Source organism: Motacilla alba, chromosome 4 (assembly GCF_015832195.1).
Source record: "Motacilla alba alba isolate MOTALB_02 chromosome 4, Motacilla_alba_V1.0_pri, whole genome shotgun sequence".
Taxonomy (NCBI): domain Eukaryota; kingdom Metazoa; phylum Chordata; class Aves; order Passeriformes; family Motacillidae; genus Motacilla; species Motacilla alba.
The window spans coordinates 22,833,209-22,855,937 of NC_052019.1; the positions used below are offsets into that span (position 1 = coordinate 22,833,209).

At 39.6% G+C, this 22,729-nt stretch overlaps 1 protein-coding gene across 2 annotated transcripts in view; it reads right to left on the reverse strand.

Annotated features, from left to right (window-relative positions):
• The window catches only part of PDS5A (PDS5 cohesin associated factor A), a 75,688-nt gene extending 53,330 nt beyond the window's left edge, over positions 1-22,358 (reverse strand). Inside the window, exons 1-2 of one of the 2 annotated variants that reach the window (XM_038136326.1) lie at positions 22,088-22,358; positions 21,135-21,305 (exon numbers count right to left, since the gene is read on the reverse strand). In XM_038136326.1, coding sequence (XP_037992254.1) covers positions 21,135-21,305; positions 22,088-22,114 — 198 coding nt within the window. In that variant the 5' untranslated portion in view covers positions 22,115-22,358. The remainder of the gene's footprint in view (positions 1-21,134; positions 21,306-22,087) is intronic. The other variant, XM_038136327.1, reaches the window with a different exon arrangement.
• Positions 22,359-22,729: the final 371 nt, after the last annotated feature.

Consider the following 22,729-nt stretch of genomic DNA (forward strand, 5'->3'; position numbering starts at 1 on the left):
ACAGATTACTTGAAATAACTTCTTTGATATACGTTTTTAAGTAACTACAGAATTAATTCAAATATCACATAAACAGGACAAGAATTGTTACCAAATTAGGAGAGGGATTGTACAATTATCTTGGTAATCAACACACAGTAGAATTCCAGTTCTGTTGTAAAGCTGTAAGAGTCCTCATACTAACATGAATAGAACAGAAGGGGAGAGAACAAGGCAAATAAAATGAGAAAAATCAGATGCCTTAATTCAACACACTCTCCATGGCACAAATTAGAACATGCTTTTTAAACTGTGCTTCAATATTTTGCTCCGCAAAAATCAGTCATGTATTGATAATCAATCAGACTGACATCTTGGTTACAGCAACTCATATGGACTGCTGCAAGGAAAAGTTCCAAGAAAGTATGCTTCCCAAGACTGCAGTGGTGCAAAAGCAAGTAAAACTCTGTCCTTCCTTCCCAGCAGAAGATAATCCTAATGCTGTTATCAATGCACGTAATAAATCTCCTACTCTTTGGCCATGAAAATGCCCATGGGAAAAATCAGATTCATGATGTGCAAAGAAAATACTACATGCCTTTTCTTACCACCACAACCTTGTCAAAATATATTTTGCTCAGAACTGAGTATTTTAGAAAATATCACTGATATTAAATTTTTACTAAAGTAGGATTGGGAAGATTTAAAACCATTTCTGTACACCCTCACTTCCTTCACCACTATATGCAACAGTAATGAGCTTTTTCCTCCAAGTAAACACACTTTAAACCCAAGTCAAGGGGTGGTTTTTTTGTGTTTAACTAGGTACCACTATGCTTTGTGTAAGAACAATCTGTAAATTCATTTACATTCACACTATTGTAACAATACAGAATCTTTATAATCTGTCATTTCTTTTGAAATGATGACTATTTGAGTGATCACATGCAACCAAAATCATGGCTATCTGGAGACAGGTTTGAACTTTGAACTGCTAAGACTACTGGCTGGCAAACAGGTCTGAATTTCTGTCTGGTTTTGGCTTCATGCGACACAGAGATCCCATTTAACCACTTGCAGCCACCATCTCCTTCTCCCTTTCCTATTACTCACCCTGCCCTCCTTCTGGCCATGCAGTGCCAGCACACTTGCACAACTCCATGATAAAATTTAATTGACTGATGTGTCCGAAAAGCCTCTTGGGAAAAGGCCCAGATAGTTTTCTGACAGGTACAGTTAGATTCTAGACAGATCTGATATATTCCAGAACCAGTAGCAAAAAGGTAGTTAGACTTCAATGGCCAAGACAGGAAGGGAAGAACTTAAGCCTTTCCAGTGCATAAACTCTTTAACAAACAACCCAATAGAGGCACAAATTCTTAACCTTACTAGCGGCAAGCTCAGGAAGCCTGAAATGGGCAGCTATAGATAGCCAAATTCTACTAGATCCCCCGAAAATTTACCTTCACTTCTATCTAGTAAAGAACTGGCATAAGATGTGATTACCAATCATTTTAAATTGAAGGTCTCAGAAATGTGTTGCTACAGTAATTTTCAGAACTTGTATCCAACAGTATTTTCCATTTTAATTTAATAATCTGTTTCCTGGGGTTTTATCATGACCTGAAACAGCAGAGGTTTCCCATTTACTTTTTCAGGCCAACACTTTCCTTGATTTCCAGGTTCTTATTATTCTCACTACATCCTCATCCCATACCTTTGGAGGCAAAGGTTCACTACAACTTCAGTATTGCACCAAGTACATTCCCACAGTATGCAAACAGCATACACATCTGATTCATAGAAAGGAAGCATAAGACAGTATTCACTATCTGGCTCCTTACCCAGCACTAAAATCTGTAAGGTTTTTCAACAGAAGCTGTTCAGTCAAAGATTTCATTTGAGCAGCCTCAACTGATGCATCAGAATTCCCTTTTTTAGTCCTTTACAACTTCATGAAGTCATAGTTCTATTTTCTTTCATTATTCCTCACCATGCTTTAATCAACATTAAGCCTAAAAGCTCCCACTGGATCAATTCCACTCAAATTATCTGACTTCATACACATTCTCCTTGGCTGTGATGAACAAAACCAACTCACCTCTTCACATTTCCCAAACAGCTAAAAGGTTTTCAAGTGTGCAAAGTAGTACCTGACATTAGGTCGCCGTATGGTTTGTCACTAACAAAAATTATTTCTTGGTACTTTTTATTTACAAGCAGCTTTGGATATAGGACAATACTTGGCTACTCAATCCAAGACCTTTTAAAGTTATTTTAATGCCAGAAACATTAAGAAATAGTATTAGTTTGTCTGCATCATATTGTAATCCCTAAGGTATGTTGTTATCCCAGTTTTAAATTGGTTCACACAATTTTTCTATGACACAAGCTATAGTCACAATCAAATCACACATTTTAACAATGCATGTACATTCTTCTCAAATAGTGAAAAGAGTGCTCATATTTATCAGCACATTATGTTTTCATACTCACACTACTCCCCATCTCTTACATATCTATGACTTAAGTGTGGTGTCACAGCACCAATTTTAATTTTATTTTTTTAAGCGATTCAGTCCTCAGCAGTACCTAGTCTTTATTACTGGAAAGATTTGTAATGGTATTCTTTGCAATTTTCCTGCCAAAGACTAATAATTGTTTAAATACCCTAAGAAGATTCCTAAAGTCACCAAAATTCTCAGAAACTTTGCTTCCACATACATCGATACATAACGAAAGGGTTTTGCAGAGGGACTAACAAGAGCCTAATTTTCAAATGTTCTAATGATAATTCAAGACATCATCAGTTAGAAACATTTCCTTAAGAAGTCCTCCTCCCCTAGCTATAATGGCAAGTGTTATATATGGCTGGGGCAAAACCAAAAACTTCTTCAAACCTTATTCCCCACGGCGAAGGAGTTTCTATTTCCATATGAAGTTTCGCAAATACTTTGATAATAGCCTCCAGATGTGAGAGAGAGGATTCTTCATAACCAGCCCAATGCTGTGTGCTAATTCATTTCCTCTTCCAAGAGAAGGTGGTGCTAGACAAAACAACGGCATTTGCATTTCTACTGTGAATTGACTGTAAGGATTCACTTTGAAGTGATTATTTAGGATCAATTCTTACAACCCAATCACGTTTTAGGGTTTCACATTAACAACATAGAGAGCAACATAGAGAGCTATGCTGCCAACAATACTGATGTTGTAAAGACTCTACCCATATCTATTTCTACACTATGGTGCAGGTGCATCCCATGGTACATTCTACACTCTCCTGACTATCAACCACAAGCAGGACATAGTTAAAGAGCCTTTTCCTGCTTGTGTTTTGTAGTAGGTTGTTCCTGGCTGGGTTCCAGACACCCACCAAAGCCTCTCTATCACTCCCCTCCACAGCTGGACAGAGGAGAGAAAAATATAACAAAGGTTTCATGAGTTGAGATATGAGCAGAGAGAGATCACTCATCAAATACTGTCACAGGCAAAACAGGCTAAATTAGAAATACTGCATTTATTACTAACAAAATCAGAGCAAGATAATGAGAAGTAAAATGTTAAAAACACATTCCTTCCTATCCCTCCCTCCTTCCCACCTCTATCTCCTCCACCAGCAGCAGAGAAAGACAGGGAATGGGGATTATGGTCAGTTTGTCACATGTTGCTAGTCCCACTACTCAGGAGAGGAGGAGCTTCCCTGCTAAAACATGGAGACATAGGAGACAGTCTCCAAGTCTCCCACAGGAGACAGTTCTCCAAGAACTCCTCCGACAGGAGTCCATCTCACAGGCAACAGTTCTCCACAAACTGTTCCAACATGGGTCACTCTTCCACAGGGTGCAGTCCTTCAAGGACAGGTTGTTCCAGCATAGGTTCCCAAGGGCTCACAAGTCCTACCAGCAAACCTGATCTGGCATGGGCTCCTCTCTCCATGAGTCTGCAGATCCCTCCCAGGACTCTGCTCCAGACAGGCTTCCCACAGGGTCACAGCCTCCCCTCAGGCATCCACCTGCTGCAGCGTGGGTCCCCTCCACAGGCTGCAGGTGGATCTCAGCATCTCCATGGTTCTCTGCAGGGGCAGAGCTGTTTCACCATGGTCTGCACCATAAACTGCAGGGGAATCCCAGCTCCAGTGCCTGGAGCACCTCTTCTGCCACCTTCTTCACTAACCGGGACGTCTGCAGAGTTGTTCCTCTCACATATTCTAACCCCTCTCTTTCTCTGCCTTCTATCAATGCAAATAACTACCTTTTTCTTAAATCTGTTACCACAGAGGCATCACCACCATTTCTATTTGGCCCAGCCTTGACCAGCAGCACATCCATCTTCGGAGCCACCAGGGACTAGCTCTGCCAGACATGGAGGAAGCTTCTGGCAGCTTCTCACAAAGCCACCCCTATAGCTTGTCCCCACTATGAAAGGTTGGCCATGCAAACCCAATACATTTGCTTCAATGCAATCAATACATGAGACCAAAAAAAAAAAGTTTCTTCCAAGAAAAATGTTTTTCTTTCAGCAATCTTGTAAACTGTGGTGAGCTGAGTATCTCCCAAAGCAGAAACTTATGTGAACTATTTGTATGTTGATCTTTAATAGATTGCACAGCTTATTTCTTTTAAAAGAAAAAAAAAACTTTTATCTGTGACAGTAAGAGAAGAAATAAATTAGAATTTCTTCCATGCAACTGGTTGAATGGTCAGCAATTGCACATAATGCCGTGATACACAGTATCAGAACAATGGTACCATGAGTCAACAAGAAAATACTCCTTAGTAATGACATGAATTTTCTGGTTTGTTTAGAAGCCAGATGCTACTGCGCCTTAGAATTGAAAATCAGGGGGCAAATAATGTGAGAACCTAGCATGACCTACATTTAGTGACAAAACTTCACTGAAGAATTCTGTCTCTTGTCATCTACTGGAGTCATAGTACAACACTGTCACATTAATGACAATTATACAGAATGCAGAAACTGAGAGTTTCCATTCCCAATGAGAAAGGCTGGGCAAAAATCAGAATTGTAAAAATTTTTGATCTTTCACAATCAAAATTTATACTACAAAACAGTAACAACACAAACAAACCCCTAACACACTGGCACATCACACCAGCTCCTCAGAAGGCACTGGCTGCCATGGAAAATCTCTGCCAGGAGCTGGTGATGTGCCAGCTACCACGCCTACCAAGTGAGATGCACTGCTGCAAAGAAGTTCTGATCACACAAATTATCTTTCTGCAGTGAAGCACTGCTTTACTAGACAATTTTGCTACCTGTTGAGCACTATTGCCTGTATCATAAACAGAAATCCCCCCCACAGCTTTGTCTTTAGGCAGGTACCTAACTCAAAACTAAGGCACTACAAAATAGAATGAACGCAATATGCAAGAATTTTCTTACTTTGTGTGGTTTCATTTTATTTTTAACTAGCCCAATCAAAAACAATGTTTCTGAAAATTCTTAAAGCACAGAGAAAAAAAATGATGCAATAAAACTGAACCTGAAATTTTTCTAGAGTGGCTTTCCTGGCTATAAGTCTTAATTTTTCCAATAAGGAGGAAGAAAATTATTTCTAATAAAATGTATGGAAAGTATCGTATTTGTAGAATTCATTTAGCAAGCCTAAATTATTTTACTGTGCCTAATATCAAGTACCTTTAAGTAACAGGCTGACTTCTCATCTATGTGAAATGAATAGTATTTCAAAGAAATTTTCCATTTAAAAATTGTCCTTACAATGGAGTTGGAGACCAAAGGAAAAATAAAAGGCACTGATATTGCTGATATAAGGACAGAAAAGTCAAATCCACAGTGCTCAGCAAAAGGATGATGCTAAAGACATAATGATTATATGTAGGATATTCAATTTTGAGAAATAAGCCTGCCAAACCAATGTGATAGAATCTCATACATGGATGTAACATAGGTAGCAAAGAATAATACGAAAAGTCGTCAAGAAATTCATATTACCATCATAATTACCAATATTAAAAGTGTGGAAATATTTCAAATCAAATGAAATGATATTATTTATAGAAATAATTTTCCTAGACTTTACAGGACAGTATTTAAAATTTTTGTTTTAATGTTTTTACTGTTCATTTTATGATACTATATGTAGACTTTTCCATTTTGAGCATGGGAGTAATGCACATTTGTATGTCCAATGAAAAAGCAAAAATGAAAAGGCAAGGACACCAAGAGCAACAACAACAAAAAAAACCAGACAGACAAAAAACCAGGTTTTCCTATTGTGTCTCTGTATCATATCTATTTTTATTTGCTGGGTCTTGACATTTACACCTAATCACCACTAACAGGATTATATTTTCACTTGTTTCTAACTTTGTTAAACATTTTAATAGTATTTTCAAGCAATATAGTAACCTTGAGCTGATTGAAAATTCTCCCAAATCCAGAATATGTACTCTGTTTATAAAACCATGACTTTTTCTTACCTAATTAAAAAAAAAAATCAAATTCCTGCTTTTAGAGAGGTCTAATATACCCTTCTGGACTGGCAACATTGTTTTAGAGGATATTATGTCACATATCTCAGAGCACTGGTGGCTTTGCTGATTTTCTGCAGTTATTTCAAGGTCAGGCTAATGAAGTCTTGACTTGGAATTTTTATCTATTATTTTGAGAACTTAAGTAACTCCTTGTTTCCATCGTAAGAGTTCTGTAACTATTTTGCCTATCAGTTCCATCAAATTCCTGCCTTGTAAATAGCTAGAATATGACTGTAACTGCTGTACCTGCCCCTCAACATTCCTCCTATGTAATCAGTTTTATGGCTACTGATTTTGTGAAGTTTGTTTCTTACTGCCTATATTGTAAGAAGCAGGCACTGTACCAGATATAAAGTGTTAATACAAGACTTTTTTTTTTTTAAGAATATTTTCAAAAAGTGACTGACTTTTTTAGGAAGTTCCAGTAAGTAGTGTCTTGTACTAAAACTTAATTTTTGAAAAATGGAAAGCTCATTGAGTCCTGAAAATCAGAGAGCACTGCCATTTCCTTACTCTACTAGAAAGAGACTTCAGATAAAGATATTTTTCATTAAAGAATACACCTTATGTATTTAATGCTTAATTTATGTATTTAAATACATCATTCAAGTTCAGTCTCACAATTGAGGATGCTGAATTTAGCTGAAAATAACTTTTCACTAAATTAAATTGCTGGAATCAGCAACCTGCAAGTACCAAATATAATTTAAATAGCTGCCAGCAATATCCTCATAAACAATGACTAAAACAGGAATCACACAAAATTTCTGAATGTTCAGCATACTTTAAAAAAACTTAAGGCATAGTAGCTCTGTGTTTACAAAACACTTTGGTGTGGTTATCCAGAAAAATCACTTATTCTCACCATGACAAAATCTGAGAAATTTCCATGCCAAAAGTATGAAACCACACAGGAGGACAGACTTTAAATGGGTTCTTGACGTTGTACCCCTTAAATTACTTTAACATCTAGTTCAATACTTCATTGGAAATGTCTGACCCACTAAATTTTACAGTTTCTGAGTTTTTTAAACTCATGCAGTAAATTCCAGCAGAACAGATGCAGCGTCTCAAGACAGCACATGCTCTGCAACAGTAACTTTTGCCTTCACTTGAAAGAGCTGGAAAATTCATCTGATTCCCCTTCTAAGATCAGACAGCTAAAACAATGTACCCCAACCCAAACCGTACCAGAGCCATGAACATAAATTTGTTACCCAGTGGCACAGAATTCAGTCACTTCACAAATATCTGCATCTGTGACACAGTGTCAAAGAGAAATTGGAGAAGCTTACAAAGAATGCCCCAAGCTTCAGCACAAAAAATTATGATTGCCCAGAACACATAGAAAGCAGCCACTTCATCAATAGTACTGGACTGAAGTGGCCTGAAACCAAAATAACACCTCATTTAAAAATTATCTTTGTTTCTCTGGCGCAAAAATTGCGGAGATCTCACTTCACTTGCTCAGCTGCAGTGATCTCAGAACAGTAGCCCACGTTTCGTAATTCATCTTCATAGCGAGGAAAGTAAACTTCAGAATACACTTTGGCCTACAAATTGTAGAGGTATGCAATAGTCTTCTGCAGCTGCAAGAATTCACTGGACATGCTAAAAATGCTGTTGGCTAAGATTTATGGCCAGGAAACAAAATCTGTCAACAACAATCTTTAGCGCCTAAAACTCAAACATTAAACTGAAGCCACCTAGCACCTTCAAGAAAACGGCTGAGACTATGAGTCTCAGATTTTACTATGAATTTTATGGGAGAATAGTGGAGGTGGAAATAAGCAGATGTTGACCAAGTAACTGATCTTGAGGAAAATGCTTCAGTATTTCTTATTCCATAGTCCCAAAATACTGCTACATTCAGGATGAGATTAATTATACAACTATGTTCCAGATGTAGAGAGTAGAGCGAATAACACTAATCCAGATGGGGCTCAAATTCCTAACCAAGGAGAGAGGCCAAAAGATGTTACTCTCAGATTCACTACTGGCATTTTCCCCATTGAAGGTAAATATTGTCTGTACTAAGGACCAAAAAGAAGTATCAAAGGGAAACAATCCAGCAAAGAAAACCGAAGGACAGAGGGAAATGCTTCCTGCTGCCTGCTTGAAACCATTGCCTTGTTTAACTTTAGGCATCTTTCTTTTGCCAGAGCTCTGACTGCTCACATATAGGGTTAAAAACCAGTAAAATCATGGGGTAACACTCAAATCAGGTAGTGACCACCTGCATATTGTTGGCAGTGTGTTTACAGTATTTGTTTTGAATTTGCCTAGGAGCTACCTTCAGAGGTCAGAAGACAGCTGATTCTTGTGTGAGTCAGGTATTGAGAACCCAAGCAGTAGGAAAAGGGTTTTCCATCACTGCATAAACTTAAGCATTTTGTATCCTATGTGGTTATCACTTCTCTTGGGTGAGAAAGCTTATCACCTAGTCAGCAGTATTAGAGATGCCCAGGAAACCCAGAACGTCTTTCCCACTTGTTTTCAGTATGATGGTTTTACAAGCATTCTGATCAGGATTAAGACAGCACAAAATAAGTTTAGAGTAAAATAGGTATTAGCCTCCATCTACCTTCCCATAAATTTACCCAAATTTCTTTGTGCTGGTCAAACCTCTGAACATTTGATCCACTGGTCATGAGTGGTATCAGTTACTCACAGATTTTTTTCATACTAACAAAGACTTGCCAACTAATTACAGATTTTTTAATCAAGAGCCACTTAAGGTCTCCAGAATTTATATACAAACAAAAAGACTGAACTACAGGAATCCCAATTTATTACTCAGATGTGAATATATGAAAAGCATGTCCATGCATTCATTTCTTAAGCATTATTTTGACGTTTTCTGAATTGAAGAGTACCAGTAAGAGCTTACTTCAACAATAATATAAAACTAAACAACTAAACCCAACAAGCCACAAACCAAACAATATAAGGTGAAATCAAATTATTTCAAAGTAAGGATTTGTATAATCAAAATCATCTACATAACATCATCCAAAAGTTTCTGGCAACATTCCCACACTATCTTCAAAGAAGTTTCCATATACAAACAAATTGCTACTAGAAAAGCAGGCAAAATTCAGCTCTAACATTAGCTCAAGTTTGGCAACTACAGATTTTTGATGCATATAACCACTAAAATATTGCTAACTCCTTGCAAATACTGACTCTAAGAGGAATAAACAAAATTATGTTCAAACATATTTCAACAGCAGCTAAATTTTTGGGACTCCTATCAAGGAGTCCTTAATATGTTCTGCACAACTCTCAGGTCCTGAAGTGTAAAAAATATTACTTAAATGAGTTAAAGAAGAATAATTCGGGAAGCACTTCATGTGCAAGAGTAAACTTGGGAGTCTATTCTTGCTGTAAGCCCTGTGGAGTGTAAATAACTGGCTTTGATATGACACACACACACACACAAAAAGAAGATTCTACTACTTGCATTTTATCAGTTCATGCTTGGGGGAGAAAGCTATTTATGGTGCCTATCTGCTGGACAGTACAATTTTTTTTGCATTATATGTGATTATGTGGAAATAAAAGATTCATCTGTCTACGTGTAGGTATGCATGCAGTTACTCCCCTACAGACCAACACATCCTGGAAGTTAGCACACGTCTTTGTTTAAAGAACAACTACAGCAGCATTAGGAAGGGAAAAAACATTAAGAACCAGAGCCAGCATGAAGACAAATCTGTTTGCAAGCGCTGGCCTGTACCGCCTACTCTAGTTCAACTCAGAGCACAAGACTCAGTAGTTTGGACTAGAGAACAGGAGAGGACCAGTCTAAACATCACAGACTGCATCTCATAACCATAATACTGGTACAGAACTGAGAGCCATCATGCTTAGGGAGGCCTGAAAAAACACTGAAACCTCAAATTCCTTCTTTTGTACAAACAGGACAATAAAAGAGAAAACCAAACAATCCTAGAGAAAGAAGAGGTGTTATCTAAGTATTTCTCTCTACTATTACTACGTCAATTCTGAATTCAAATATAAAATCAAATAATTTGAAAGCAATTATGTATTAGGATGAATGGTATCTATTATTGTAGTTACTTAGCTAAACATTAGAAAATTTGTCGAGGATTTCCCAACATTCATGCTTGTTCAAAATTACTGGTGCCAGCAAAATCCACACATCTCTGTATAAACACAGCACTGATCTCAAGGTTTGTAACCAGAGAACATTCCCCTCTGTTTCTGAGCTTCTTTTTTCAGACACAGAAGGCCATCATTCACTGTACCAAGATTTGCAGCTCCCTGAAACAAGGGACACACTTCATTTTGTTTACAGATACTGCCTCACAAATAGAGGGGGTGGAGGAGTGTTTGTAGAATTTTTTTAGGGTGTAGTTTCATGGCTGTGTGAGTCAACCCAAATCTGCCAGATCTGTCCCTCCATTATGCCAGCACGTGAGTGGCTGATAAGTGACACTACTGAAAAATCCCATTTTCTGTCCAGGTTACTTTTCAGATATATCTGCTTCTTGAACCAGCTCATTACATGGCTGCAAAAATGACAGGAGAGGGTGAGATTATTTCAGCCCAATCTCAGGGTGCAGTTTAATGACTTAGAAGTTGATTTCGTAAGGTCAAACTCAATGAACAGTGTCCCAAATTCAGCTGTCACTGCAAATAATAGTTCACCCCAGTATTATCACAGAGCTTCTGCAAAAGAAGGAGGGGGTAGTAGGTGACTGTGCAAGTCACGCTGATCCAAATGAAAACTTACCTGGAAAAACTACTTTTGAATTGGATTCAATTCTACAATCCAGCAGCCTGCAAGGCACAGATACACCTGGATAGGCATGGGGAAAAGTATGGCCCACAAGTAGCAAAAGCATTTAAGTGGCTCAAAGTGCTGGCTTTGGTGTTTGTGCTTCCATACACCAGGGTTTGATTCAGGGCAACCCTCCACCTACTGGTGTAGCACCTCCACCATTTCCAACATCAGTTTTCCCCTCCTTCTGTACAGTCACTACGTGCCTCATTTTTTACTTTTTCTCCTCTCACTCTCCACAAACTTGATTTGTTTCTGTGACTTTAGGAGTGCTGGTGACTCAAAAAAAGGAAAATTACTTTGAATCATTATTCTTCCTGAAGAGCAGTGGCAGCAGCAGTGAAAATGAGCAACTGTTTCTTCAGTAGCAGCATCACCCTAAAAGTACTCAAAAGTATTCATGTACAACAGTGCCAGGATGACAAGCTTCCAGAACACAATTCAGGCAGACTAGAAAGAGAACTAGCCTTTTAAAAATATGAATTTATTTTGAAGATAAACTAAATTGATTTGGACTATGTTAGTATACCCACTATGCAGGTCAGCTCAGATCACTAAACTGACTTGCAATACTTTACAAAACCAACCTGTCATTACTTACTCCTCCATGTTGTTACATTCCTGAAGACATTATTTTTGCCCACAACTTTGTTTTTGAGCAGAATATTGATAAAGATGATGAAAAATTGTGGGGAAACTCTCAAATAATCTTCTAAAAACACCAGCAACTAATATTGTCCTCATTTCTAAAATTTTGAGGTTAGTTTTAAAATTAATTTTCTGGGGACACTGCATGATGCCAGGCTTTTAACAAAGTGTTGAGAGACAATTCAGATTCTGTACAGAAACAAATGCATGACAGCCCTCATACAGACTGAAGTCAGAGTAACTCTGAGGAGTCTCAAGACAGTGTGAATTAGGGCACAGCTCCACAGTATGAATTCTCAGGAGGCAGAGCCTGTGAGATAGAGTCCCTCAAGGCGTTTCTCAAACCAGCTCTACTGCTAGGTAAAAATCTAATGGTGAACTCCATCCTCACAGACATACACAGGTATCAGAAACCAGTTTTAGCATCAAACACGGAGTGACACACAGAGCTCCAATTCTAGGATGAGTATTCTTTAATCTAAGTAGCAGATCTAACTCAGACCAGAATGCTCCAATTTGCACAAGAACCTAAACTAAGAACAGTATCTAAAAATGTCAAAGTGAAACAAAATTAAATGGCAGCTTTTTAATCTATAATCTGACTGAAGGTGATTTAACCTTTAAAGGGAAACATAGGCTAGGACTGAAAGATCGTAACTTTGGAAAACATTACACACCACCCCCACTTTCCCAGTTGAGATTTAGAAACACAGACGCTAACTTGGGTTTTACTCCCATTTCAAAGTGATTTTTTTAATGGCTCATTAAGTTTTCTACTGACCTACTTCCAGTTCTATTAATGTGTATATATTCTACAAAGATATCGTTTTTATACTTGGTGAACCCTCCATTTCCTAAAGCAAAATTCTCATGATTTTACAGCAGTCTAGACTACCAGTTTCAAAAGGAACAAAGATGAAATCTTATTTACAGACTTCCCAATTTCCCTTCACCTACAGTTATGCCTACTTTCATATTCTACATACATTTTCTAAGAAAAAAAAGTTACTAACAGGTCACAAATGCAACAACTAGACCTTTATTTAGTGACTTCACATGAGCAAAAATTGTACTTCTTGCCACTGAAATTCTACTAGTAATAGCAGAGGAAGGAGCTTTTGAGATGGATTAGAATTTTTCAGGAATAATGACACATGCTAGCTACATTTATAAAGGATGATTGAATTAGGCATTTAAATAAACATGCATTTTCAAGGAAAAAAGCTTTAAAGCTGCCTTGTATTTTTCATTTGCCTTCTAGGTGAATGAGTGTTAACTCTGCAGCACTCATTGATGAGAAAGAAACACCCGTTAAAACCCACACATATAGGGCCGGCCACTTCTTCCACCTCTCACAGATCACTGAGTTGTTTTCAACCATCATAACACAGTACTGAGTTTATCTGCTTTATTTTTTTACTGCAACAGCTTAAGAATTAAACTTTCTTGCACGCACTCCACAATACATTGTGCCATTGTGCTTATGAATGTATTTTGCCAGTACAAAACCTTTTCTCTGTTTCAACAGTTTGGAAAGTTTTGGTAAATCTCATGGAGAGAGATGACATAATTTCTAGCATTAGAAACTGAAGACATGAGGCCTAAAATGCGAATGACTACCAAACTGTATTCCAGCAAAACGTGACAGGTTGTACTCATGGAAGACAATAGAGTACCATTAAGATTAGGTAATATAACTGAACAACTAGAAAGAAACAGGAACTCACTTGAGAGTAAGACATTAAAAAGGCTGATCAGCCTTCACAGTAAATTTGAAAGGATTTTTCCCCTGCTGCAAAAGTGATCCTTACACTGAAGCTCTGACACCTCCATGAGCTAAATATGTACCTTCGGTCTCGCACAAGTAAAATGTATGTTTAAAATATCCCCATGCCATCCAGGTACCAGAAAGTTTTCCATCTTCATTCCTGAGCAGCAATTACATTGTGCCAATTTTTATCTTTGTTTCTCCTTAGCAGTATTTCATCATGCTTAAGAGATCTTGACAACAGCCAAATTCTGATGTCAGCACAGCAGCGGGAATACACTTCATTAGTTAACTGCAGCTGCGAATACAGCAAAACACACACTGCCTTGAGTAACACCAATAATAAGCATGTGTTTTAGATTTCTAGGTAACAATGGTGATTAACAAGATATTGCAGTCTGGGAAAAAACCCTCAGATATGAGCAATGTTTAACATAGACTGGGGACTACAGAAAAGTTTGGTTTATTTAACTACCAAAATGGCTATAGTATATACTGTGAGCCTAAGATCTGCTAATTATTTTGTCTGTTGTTTTTCTTTATCATAGCAGAAGATGCACACTGACATTAAGCAGACAAAATAGTATGAACTGATTCAAGTAGACAAGGTAGAAAAGGAACCACATATATATGTCTGATTTCCCTTTCTATCAATCATCTCCATATTACTGTCTGGGCGCCCAGGGATAGTTTTTCTTACACTTCATATCACTGGTTAGAGAATAACACTTCCTTTATGAGTCTTTGACAACAGCTAAAGCTCCTGCTGTTTCGCAAACTTAGGCAAACAAAATCCTCATACGAATGCAGTACATCACGGATTTTGTATCCCAACTTTATTTAAAATATTTAAATTCACAAAAACTCTCCCACCATAAAAATACATACCGACTTGCACATCCACCTAAAGGGATTTATATGACTAAATCATGTCACTTATACTGAAGACAACATCAGTGGAGCTCTGGGCTGCCACAGGCTTCCAGTATGCCCCTAAGTAGTATTTAGCATTCAACAGTTTGTTTCAATTTTAGAAGAGGGGGACAAACTCAGAATTTTTTAATTTATTATTCTCTCAGCAACTCTTAATCATCTCTTTTCCAAGGTAAATAATCCTGTACTTCTCAAGCTTCTGTCAGTCTTTGTAATACTAATGTTAATATAGTACTTGGTAAGGGATTACATAAACACACAGAAGGAAACACCACAATCAAAATCCTGAAGCCATTACTTGGTTCACACTCACATTAAAAAACTCCTGGAGTTAATCAAGGTTGTTTAGTAAAGACTTGCTGAAAGACCACATTTCTTATTTATCAAATATGGAATACTGTAACTGAAGGAAAATACTTGAAAAAAAAATATATTTTATATTGTATTTTGAAATGGAAAAGTCTGAAGATTTGCATGCCAGCCTCCCACCTTTGACAAAGTTTCTATATAATGCCTGTAAAACAGCCTATAACACAGTTTTCACAGAAAACATTAGTCACTTTCTGTGTTTTTAGGAGAGATGATAAGGCCTGATTTACAGAAGCCCTGGGCACTCAGAAATGTAGCTGAAATCAAAGAAACTTTCAGTCTGAACGTATGAAGTGCAACAGAATGCACTTCAGAAGTCACAATTTAGAAATACCAAATCAGACACATGAAGCTAGCTTGTCTTTCTGGTATTAGGTTTGGTTTTTTCCTTTTCAGTAACTCTTCAGTTCCCCATCTTTTAACTGTGATTAACATCATGCCTCACAAACCTCAAGCATTAGCATAAGAATAAGATTTAAAAATCTTTGAAGTTTACAATAGAATAAATAAGGGCATAAAGACTTCTGAACTAATATGTCCATTTCAGCTGTCAGACATCAGAAGTTACCATTTCTAATTCAGCAACCTTTTGGGTTTCCCCCCCCACAATGGGGGCTTTTTTCCCCCCTCACAATACATTTATCTTAGTGTTGCTGGGAAACCATTAGAATAATATTGTACATGCAAAATTGCCATTAATTGCTGACGCACTTGTAACAAAAGAAAATTATCAGATACAAAAACAAAGGGTGTCATCATCAATCAGTTTGAAATTCAGTAACATCTGGGTGAACTTGGTAAGCCCACATGGTCTGTTCCTCTAAGGACTGACAAAACTGGGACATTTACAAAGCAATTGGTTAATATTCCATTTGGAAAAAAAAAATCAGAACACAATTTCTTCTTCTCTGACTAGTGGCCTGTCCTAGTTAATGAAAAACTTGATTGTTACAAGACTCAAACTAATTAAAAAGATTAAACTATGAGCAAAATCAAATTAAAAATTTGGCTTTAGGCTTATGTGGCCAGCAACAGCTCAAGAACATTGCAACTGCAGTCTGCAGTTAAATACCATTAATGAAAGTTTAAAATTATTAGAATAATTAACTGTGGATCATTTCTGTAACCTGGCTGTATGACCTCCACAAAATTACTTATAATTCTTAAAAATAAGCATGTAAATACATGCAAGTCACCCATGTCATCCAAGACTTGCCAGCAAAGAGCATTTATTAGTTAATATACTATCCAACCCACTTACTATGTATGTACTTTCCCTCTCAAACATACCAAATTCTTGTGGGTGACACAACAGATTTTCTTCTACCAGATGACATTTTAATTTGTATTTTTTAGTATTGTTTAATGTATCTACCTAGGTAAAATCCAGGGCAGACCAAAGGTCCATCTAACTACACAGCCTCAGAGAGCGGCCATTAACTTACGCAGAAATATCAGGTTTAGTTAAGAGAAACTTTTTTTCCTGTCACGTAGCTACAGCCTATTCCAAAACATTTAAGTAGCATCAAGCAACCTTTCTCAATTTTAACATGATGTAACAGATGCCTAAAACTACCTGTGCATGATATGACAAATTGTTAGCATTACCTGTTTCTAGTGGTATGGAAACACAACAGGCCAAACTACAACGGGGCCAATGCCTCATAACCAGAAGAACATGCAGAAAGACAGTGGGAAGAAGGAGAGGGAGCTGTTTGTTTCGTTCTCCCACAAATACATATAATAACTAAGAAATGCCAAGGGACAAGATAGGGAAGACTTCAAGGCACACCTGGAGTGCTAACTTCCCCAGATGATCACAAGCTAGGCCTTGGGGTGGGCATGGCAGGGGGAGAATTAGAGAGAAGATGAAAGGGTGTGAGGGGCATTGAAATCAAATGCAACTTTCACAGCAAATGCCTTGCCCGTCACCATGGAAAAACAAACAAGACTATTGGACTGATTTGAAAACAAAAGGACAATCATTCCCCCAAAAAATCCAACCCCCACAAAACAAAAATCAGAATCCCAGCCATGATAAAGAATTGTATCTCCCTCACAATTCTAACCTATAAAACTTAATTTCACATAAACATATTTAAACGCTGTCTTAAACCCGTGTTTAAAATGTCTGTGCTGTAATAAATTTATCGCTTCTTTTCCTTTGAAAAGTTTCAGAAACTTTTTTTTACTTGTGTATATTTAGTGTCTGATTAAATGTGCATTTTACAAATTTCATGAATTTGTGTTTCCACTTATATGTCAAGGTAAAAGAAAGTGCTGTACTGTATTTTCTTTTTGTCTACAGACTTGTCTTACACTTTACCAATCTGTAAGGTTTTTAGAACAAAGCTTTATCTGAACTCACCATCATGCATTCTTTCTTTTACATTAAAATCTCCAGAAACAATGCAAATGTCCCCATCATATCTCAAAAGAAAACATTTGCTAACTTTAACATTCAAATTGATTCTGAGGCTCCTTCAACACACTAAGGTAGGTACATCTGCCACAAAAAGAAGTTGGTTTTGTCCTGTGCCAGCCCAAGTATTTGTGGATTTTCCTGATGAATTACACGAGAAAAGGGTTCAGGTTAAAATTAACTTAGTTGGAGAGGGGTGGGTGTTCTGTTCTTGGTTGGTTTGAGTTTTTTGCCCTGCTAAGTTTTAACCCGGTCAACCCTTCCATTTTGGTGTGCAGCAGAACAAAATGCTTGTAAAGAAGGTACAGAACAGAGGCTGGGACACGCGCGTGAGAGCCCCACATATTTCGGCAGCAGTTCTGGCTTTGCCTACAAGGGCTGTTTATGTCAGTTGCTGAGAAAATCAGTCTCTATGCACTTTGGATTGATGGGGCTATTTGTAATGTATCTGACAATTAAGTACACTACTATTTATCTTACTCATAATGACTGAAAATGTTTTATATCAATGGCATTTTATTATTCTCTTGTGATCAAAGTTATATCTGAGATTTAATAGTTTACTGACAACAATATACAATTCTGCAGTTTAACAAGGCAGTAAAACACAGTCAATTTTGAAAAAAATTCAATAGTCATAAAGAAGCTTTGCAGAAAAGCAAATGCCAAGATTCCAAAACTTCTCTCAATCCTCAACTCTCTTATGGAAAGAAACATAATATTGCTAACACAATTGCTCTCGAGTTTTATTTAGGTTCTGGTTTGATCTTGGAACTGAAGGAGGACTTCTTGGGTGCCTTACAATTGTTTGCTTTCCCCTTCTATCACCTGGTTATATCAAAGTTACCATCCCCCTTTATAAGCCTTACCCAAATTGTCAAGCATCTGACTTGCAGCTCTAAAATCAATCCCTATATAACTTGAACATCTGCCCTGTACAGAGAAAGACTGACCTAAAAAAAAAAAAAATATTTTGTAGTCAAAAGTACAGTAAACCTCAACACTGCTCTGTGCTAGCTGCCTAGTTTGGTTAAACTTGATTGGATCTACTGAATGGACACTCGACCCCAGCCACAGCACAGCAGTTAAAATCACTTCCTCAACAGCTGAAACCATACATCACATACTGTCCCACTCTAAGAAGGCACCAAACCATCAGCGTAATCTAACACTCCAGAAACTACCTTTGACTCCATTAAGCACCTGAACTTGTGTTTCATTTGCCATACATATGCAATCCTGAAGCATTTCCTTCCTACATTCCTCAAAAGATGCATGTTCATTTTAAAATTCTCAATATTTTCATTTTCAGAACAATGATAACGTTATCATACAGACATATCAAAACACTTGGAAAGTATCTGGCCTACATTTTATTACCCACAACCCCATGCAGAACGAGGGAATGGATATAAAAACATTCTTTTTAAAAGTCCTTGGCACAAAAGCTTCTGCTCAGGCACTCTGGGACAGGTGCCCAGAACGTCTCAAGTTCCAATAATAAGAAAAGCTTTCATTAGAAGAAGAGGTCTGGACACAAAAATACAGATGCGATACCAGAAAACTTGCTAATAAGGACACAACTTTGTAACCAGTTAAGTTGACCATGACTTCAACAGCTAAAAGAACAAAAATTTGCAGGAACTGATACACATCCTGGTGGCCAAAACTCTAAGCTGCACATTTCTGTAAGAAACACCTTCTGTAAGAGCATCTTTGGCTGATGCATGGGCAAAAAGACAAAAAATCGACAGTTTCAAGAACTGATTCATGCCTGAGTTGATACATTCTGTTAAAGCTGTCTTTTATTATTAAGTCACATTTAAAGTTCTGGAAAGTTAGCTTTTGAAGAAAACTTGAAGAAATTTAACAAAACTTTTTCAAGCATTTCTATCCCCAGCACAGGATCATTGTAATATTCCACATACAAAAATTAATTTGCTTTTGTAAATTAAGCTGATATAAAGAAGCTCAGACTTCATAAAGAACATGCACATTATACAAAAGCATAGAGAAAAATATACTTGTTGGTTTAGTTCTAGAATGTACAGTACTTCCCATTTTCTTGATGCTTCAGTAAAGCCCATACCTGACAAAAAAATTCCTCTAACTCAGATTTTTCTTACTGTATTGGTACTGTTTAATCTTTGTCGTTTCAGACAGAAAAAGAATGTCAGTAGGTGCAGTAGCAAAGTATTTGTTTCCATTTGAAGTTACTCTCAAATTTTTTGGCTGTCTGAATTCTGTAACAATAGTTCATTAAAAACAACAGAAAAAAAAAGGCTGCTCTTAGCCTGGAAATTATGTCTAATACACACACATACACATTAATTCAGTAAAACATGTATACAAGTTCTATTATTCCTATTATATAGGAATGACATAGCTCACCATTTCAAGTCCACCAACTGGGACAAAATAAAATACCTGTTTCAAGGATCAGCTCAAAACTGCATTCCTGTACATTCCACAGACTTGAATGTGAGGTATCTGTCTTAACAGTCACAACTCTAGTATCTTCTACTGTAACTGGCAATATTCCACTGCAGTTTGGAAAATACTAGGCCAGACTTGTCCATTCAGTAATTTTCAAAACTGTCAATGGACAACAAGGCTCATTTTCAAAAAAAAAAACCACTGATAGGTGCCTTGCTGCTTAGAAAACAAAGCACAAAGCCTACGTTCTCCTCAGATTTATAGCTAAGAAAACTTTTCAATGTACTAACTGGCCAGCCCAGACCATGATTTCTATTTTTCAGTCTTTGTGAAGTCACTGCTGTTATAGGAAACAGATCATCAGATGACAGAATATTTCCAATCTCTAAAAATTATTACTCCACCCTGGGCATAGGACCAAATCCTAGGTTACAAAAACCTTTGGTCCAAAGACCATGGTGTTAACAAATGAGCTGTGTCAATATTTGATCAATGCTCAACTTAATTCTCTATTTTCAGCATAGACTTAAGAAATAATCCTACTGTATCACAGTAGCATTTAATTTTTTTTCCAGTGGAAGAAGGGATTAATGAAGAAAAAAAGAGGCAAGACTCACACTCCCCCAGGATGCTGTCAAACAAGCAGAGAAGATGCTTCTCTAACAATCCCTTTTGCTCAAGAAAATTTAGCAATTTTGTCAATTATACTAAATAGGAAAAAAACAGTATGCATTACACTAAGTTAAAAAATTGGAGGCAGGTTTTACATTTGAAACTATTTCAAAATTCCATTCATAAACTCCAGAAATTAAGCTTTGTTTTTTGCAAACAGTGCGATCTTTTCAATGGAAAATACTCTTACGTAGGCCTACTTGTTTCCTCCGCTAACTATACTTTCTTCAAATGCCGGAACCCAAAACACCACCTAGCTTGCCAAAAAATTTTGCTAGCATATCCTGTAATTATTACTTAGGATTCTACTTCAGACCTCTCCTCTAAACTGTGGATATGTTTCATGTACAAATTAGCAGTTAATGTATCAACTCCGGCATTGAGAGAACTCACAAGAGAACAGTAATGAATTACAAAAAATGGGTCCCCTACTTTTAAGGAAAAACAATTAAGTCATATTCCCTTAAAGGTCTGGAGGCAGCAAGGACAACAAAACTCTGGCAGTTCTCCATTCCAGCGATAAAATGTTTACCTTAACAAGTAGAAGTTTCAGGGAGGGGGGAGGTGGTCGGAATTGCTCACCTTTAACCGTTTAACCACCTCATCGTTGGTAATTTTGTCCGTAATCTCCTTCACTCCAGGAGGATAGTAGATGATTTTACCGTCGGCAGCAGGTTTTGGTTGGGTAGCAGGGAAGTCCATCCTGGCGCTGCTGGTTATAAACTTTCCTTCTCCACAGTCCTCTACCGGCCTCTATCGGTCAGAAAACAAAAGTTCAGCAGAATAGAAACGACTTTCTAACCCTCTTTTTCCATTCCTCACCCTCAATTCGCTGAAGGCCCCGGCTATCGCCCCGCCGGCCGCGCCCCCCAGCGCTGCCCCCGCTGCATCCCGGCGGGAGCGAGGCCCGGCCCGCCGCCGCTCCCCGCGACTCGGGCCTCCCCGCTCCCCTCCGGCGCCTCCTTTCATTGCGGGGCTGCTCCAGCCCAACACTGTTAGTTCGCGGTTTTACAATGAAATTTGGGGCCCAATCGAGGGATACCCCGCGGCCGAGGGCCCCTTACGGCCCGGGGGGCGGGCCGGGGACGCCGTTCCGGCCCCAGGGGGTGGTTCAGAGCCGGCACACCGGCCCCGGAGCCGGGAGACGAGGCCTAAACAGTTAGGCCTCAAAACTATCGGGAGGCAGAGAAGCCAACAGGAGAGGGGGAGGGAGGGAGGAAGGGAGGGTGGCGGCGGCGAGCGCAAACAAAACCCCCCCGCGACCCCCCCATTCCCTCAGAGCCCCCCACCCGCCCTCCCGCGCCTCCAGGAGCCCCCCCGGGGAGGGGGCCCGGCCACTCGCCACTTTCCATTTGTTCCTGCAACTTCATGTCCCCTCAGCCCTCGCCCCGCACCCCCCCCACCCGCCCCGCCGCCCCGCATTCGGCCGGGCCCACAAAGAGGCCCCCGCAGCCCCGGCTCCGCGCACACACCCCCGCGGCCGTGGGGAGCAGGGAGCGAGCACGGAGGGAAGCGGGACCCGGAGCCGCCTTTACCTCATGCAGCTCCGGAAGGTGCAGCATTGAGCAGCCTCCGTGCCGGGTGGTGCTCGCCGCTCCGCCGCCACCCCGCCGGCCGCTGCCCTGGGCGCTCCCGCCGCCTCCTGCTCCGCGGCGCGGCAGCTCCTGCTCGGGAGCGCTGGCTGGGGGAGGGGGAGCGGCTCGGTGGCGGCAGCAGCGGCGGCGGCGGCGGCCGGGAGAGGGGGAGGCTCGGGCGGAGCGTGCGCCGCGGGGACCCAGCGCCGCTCTCCGCCCGCCCAGGGAAGCGCAGCCCGGGAGGAGCCTCCGCGCCGCCCCCGCCCCTTCCCCTTCCCCTGCCCGCCCGCGGCCGGCGGCGACGCCCCGCCAGGAGCCCCCAGCCCCCGCCCCGGGCAGAGGGCGAGGCCGCCCAGTGAGTGTGGCACCGCGCGGAGCCCCGCGCAGGGTGGGCAGTGCCGGGAGCGGGCAGCGCAGCGCTGCCTCAGCTTGGCGCCTAAATCCCGGATCGGCCGGGCCGGGCGGGCTCCTCCGGGGCGGCGAGGGCACGGCTGGCGCCGAGCGGCGATGCCCGGCTGCCGGCAGTGTCAGCGAGCGAGCCTGCGGGCTCCTGGCTGCAGGGCGGGAAGGCGAGAGTTACTTTGCTGCTTCCCTACGGTGCCC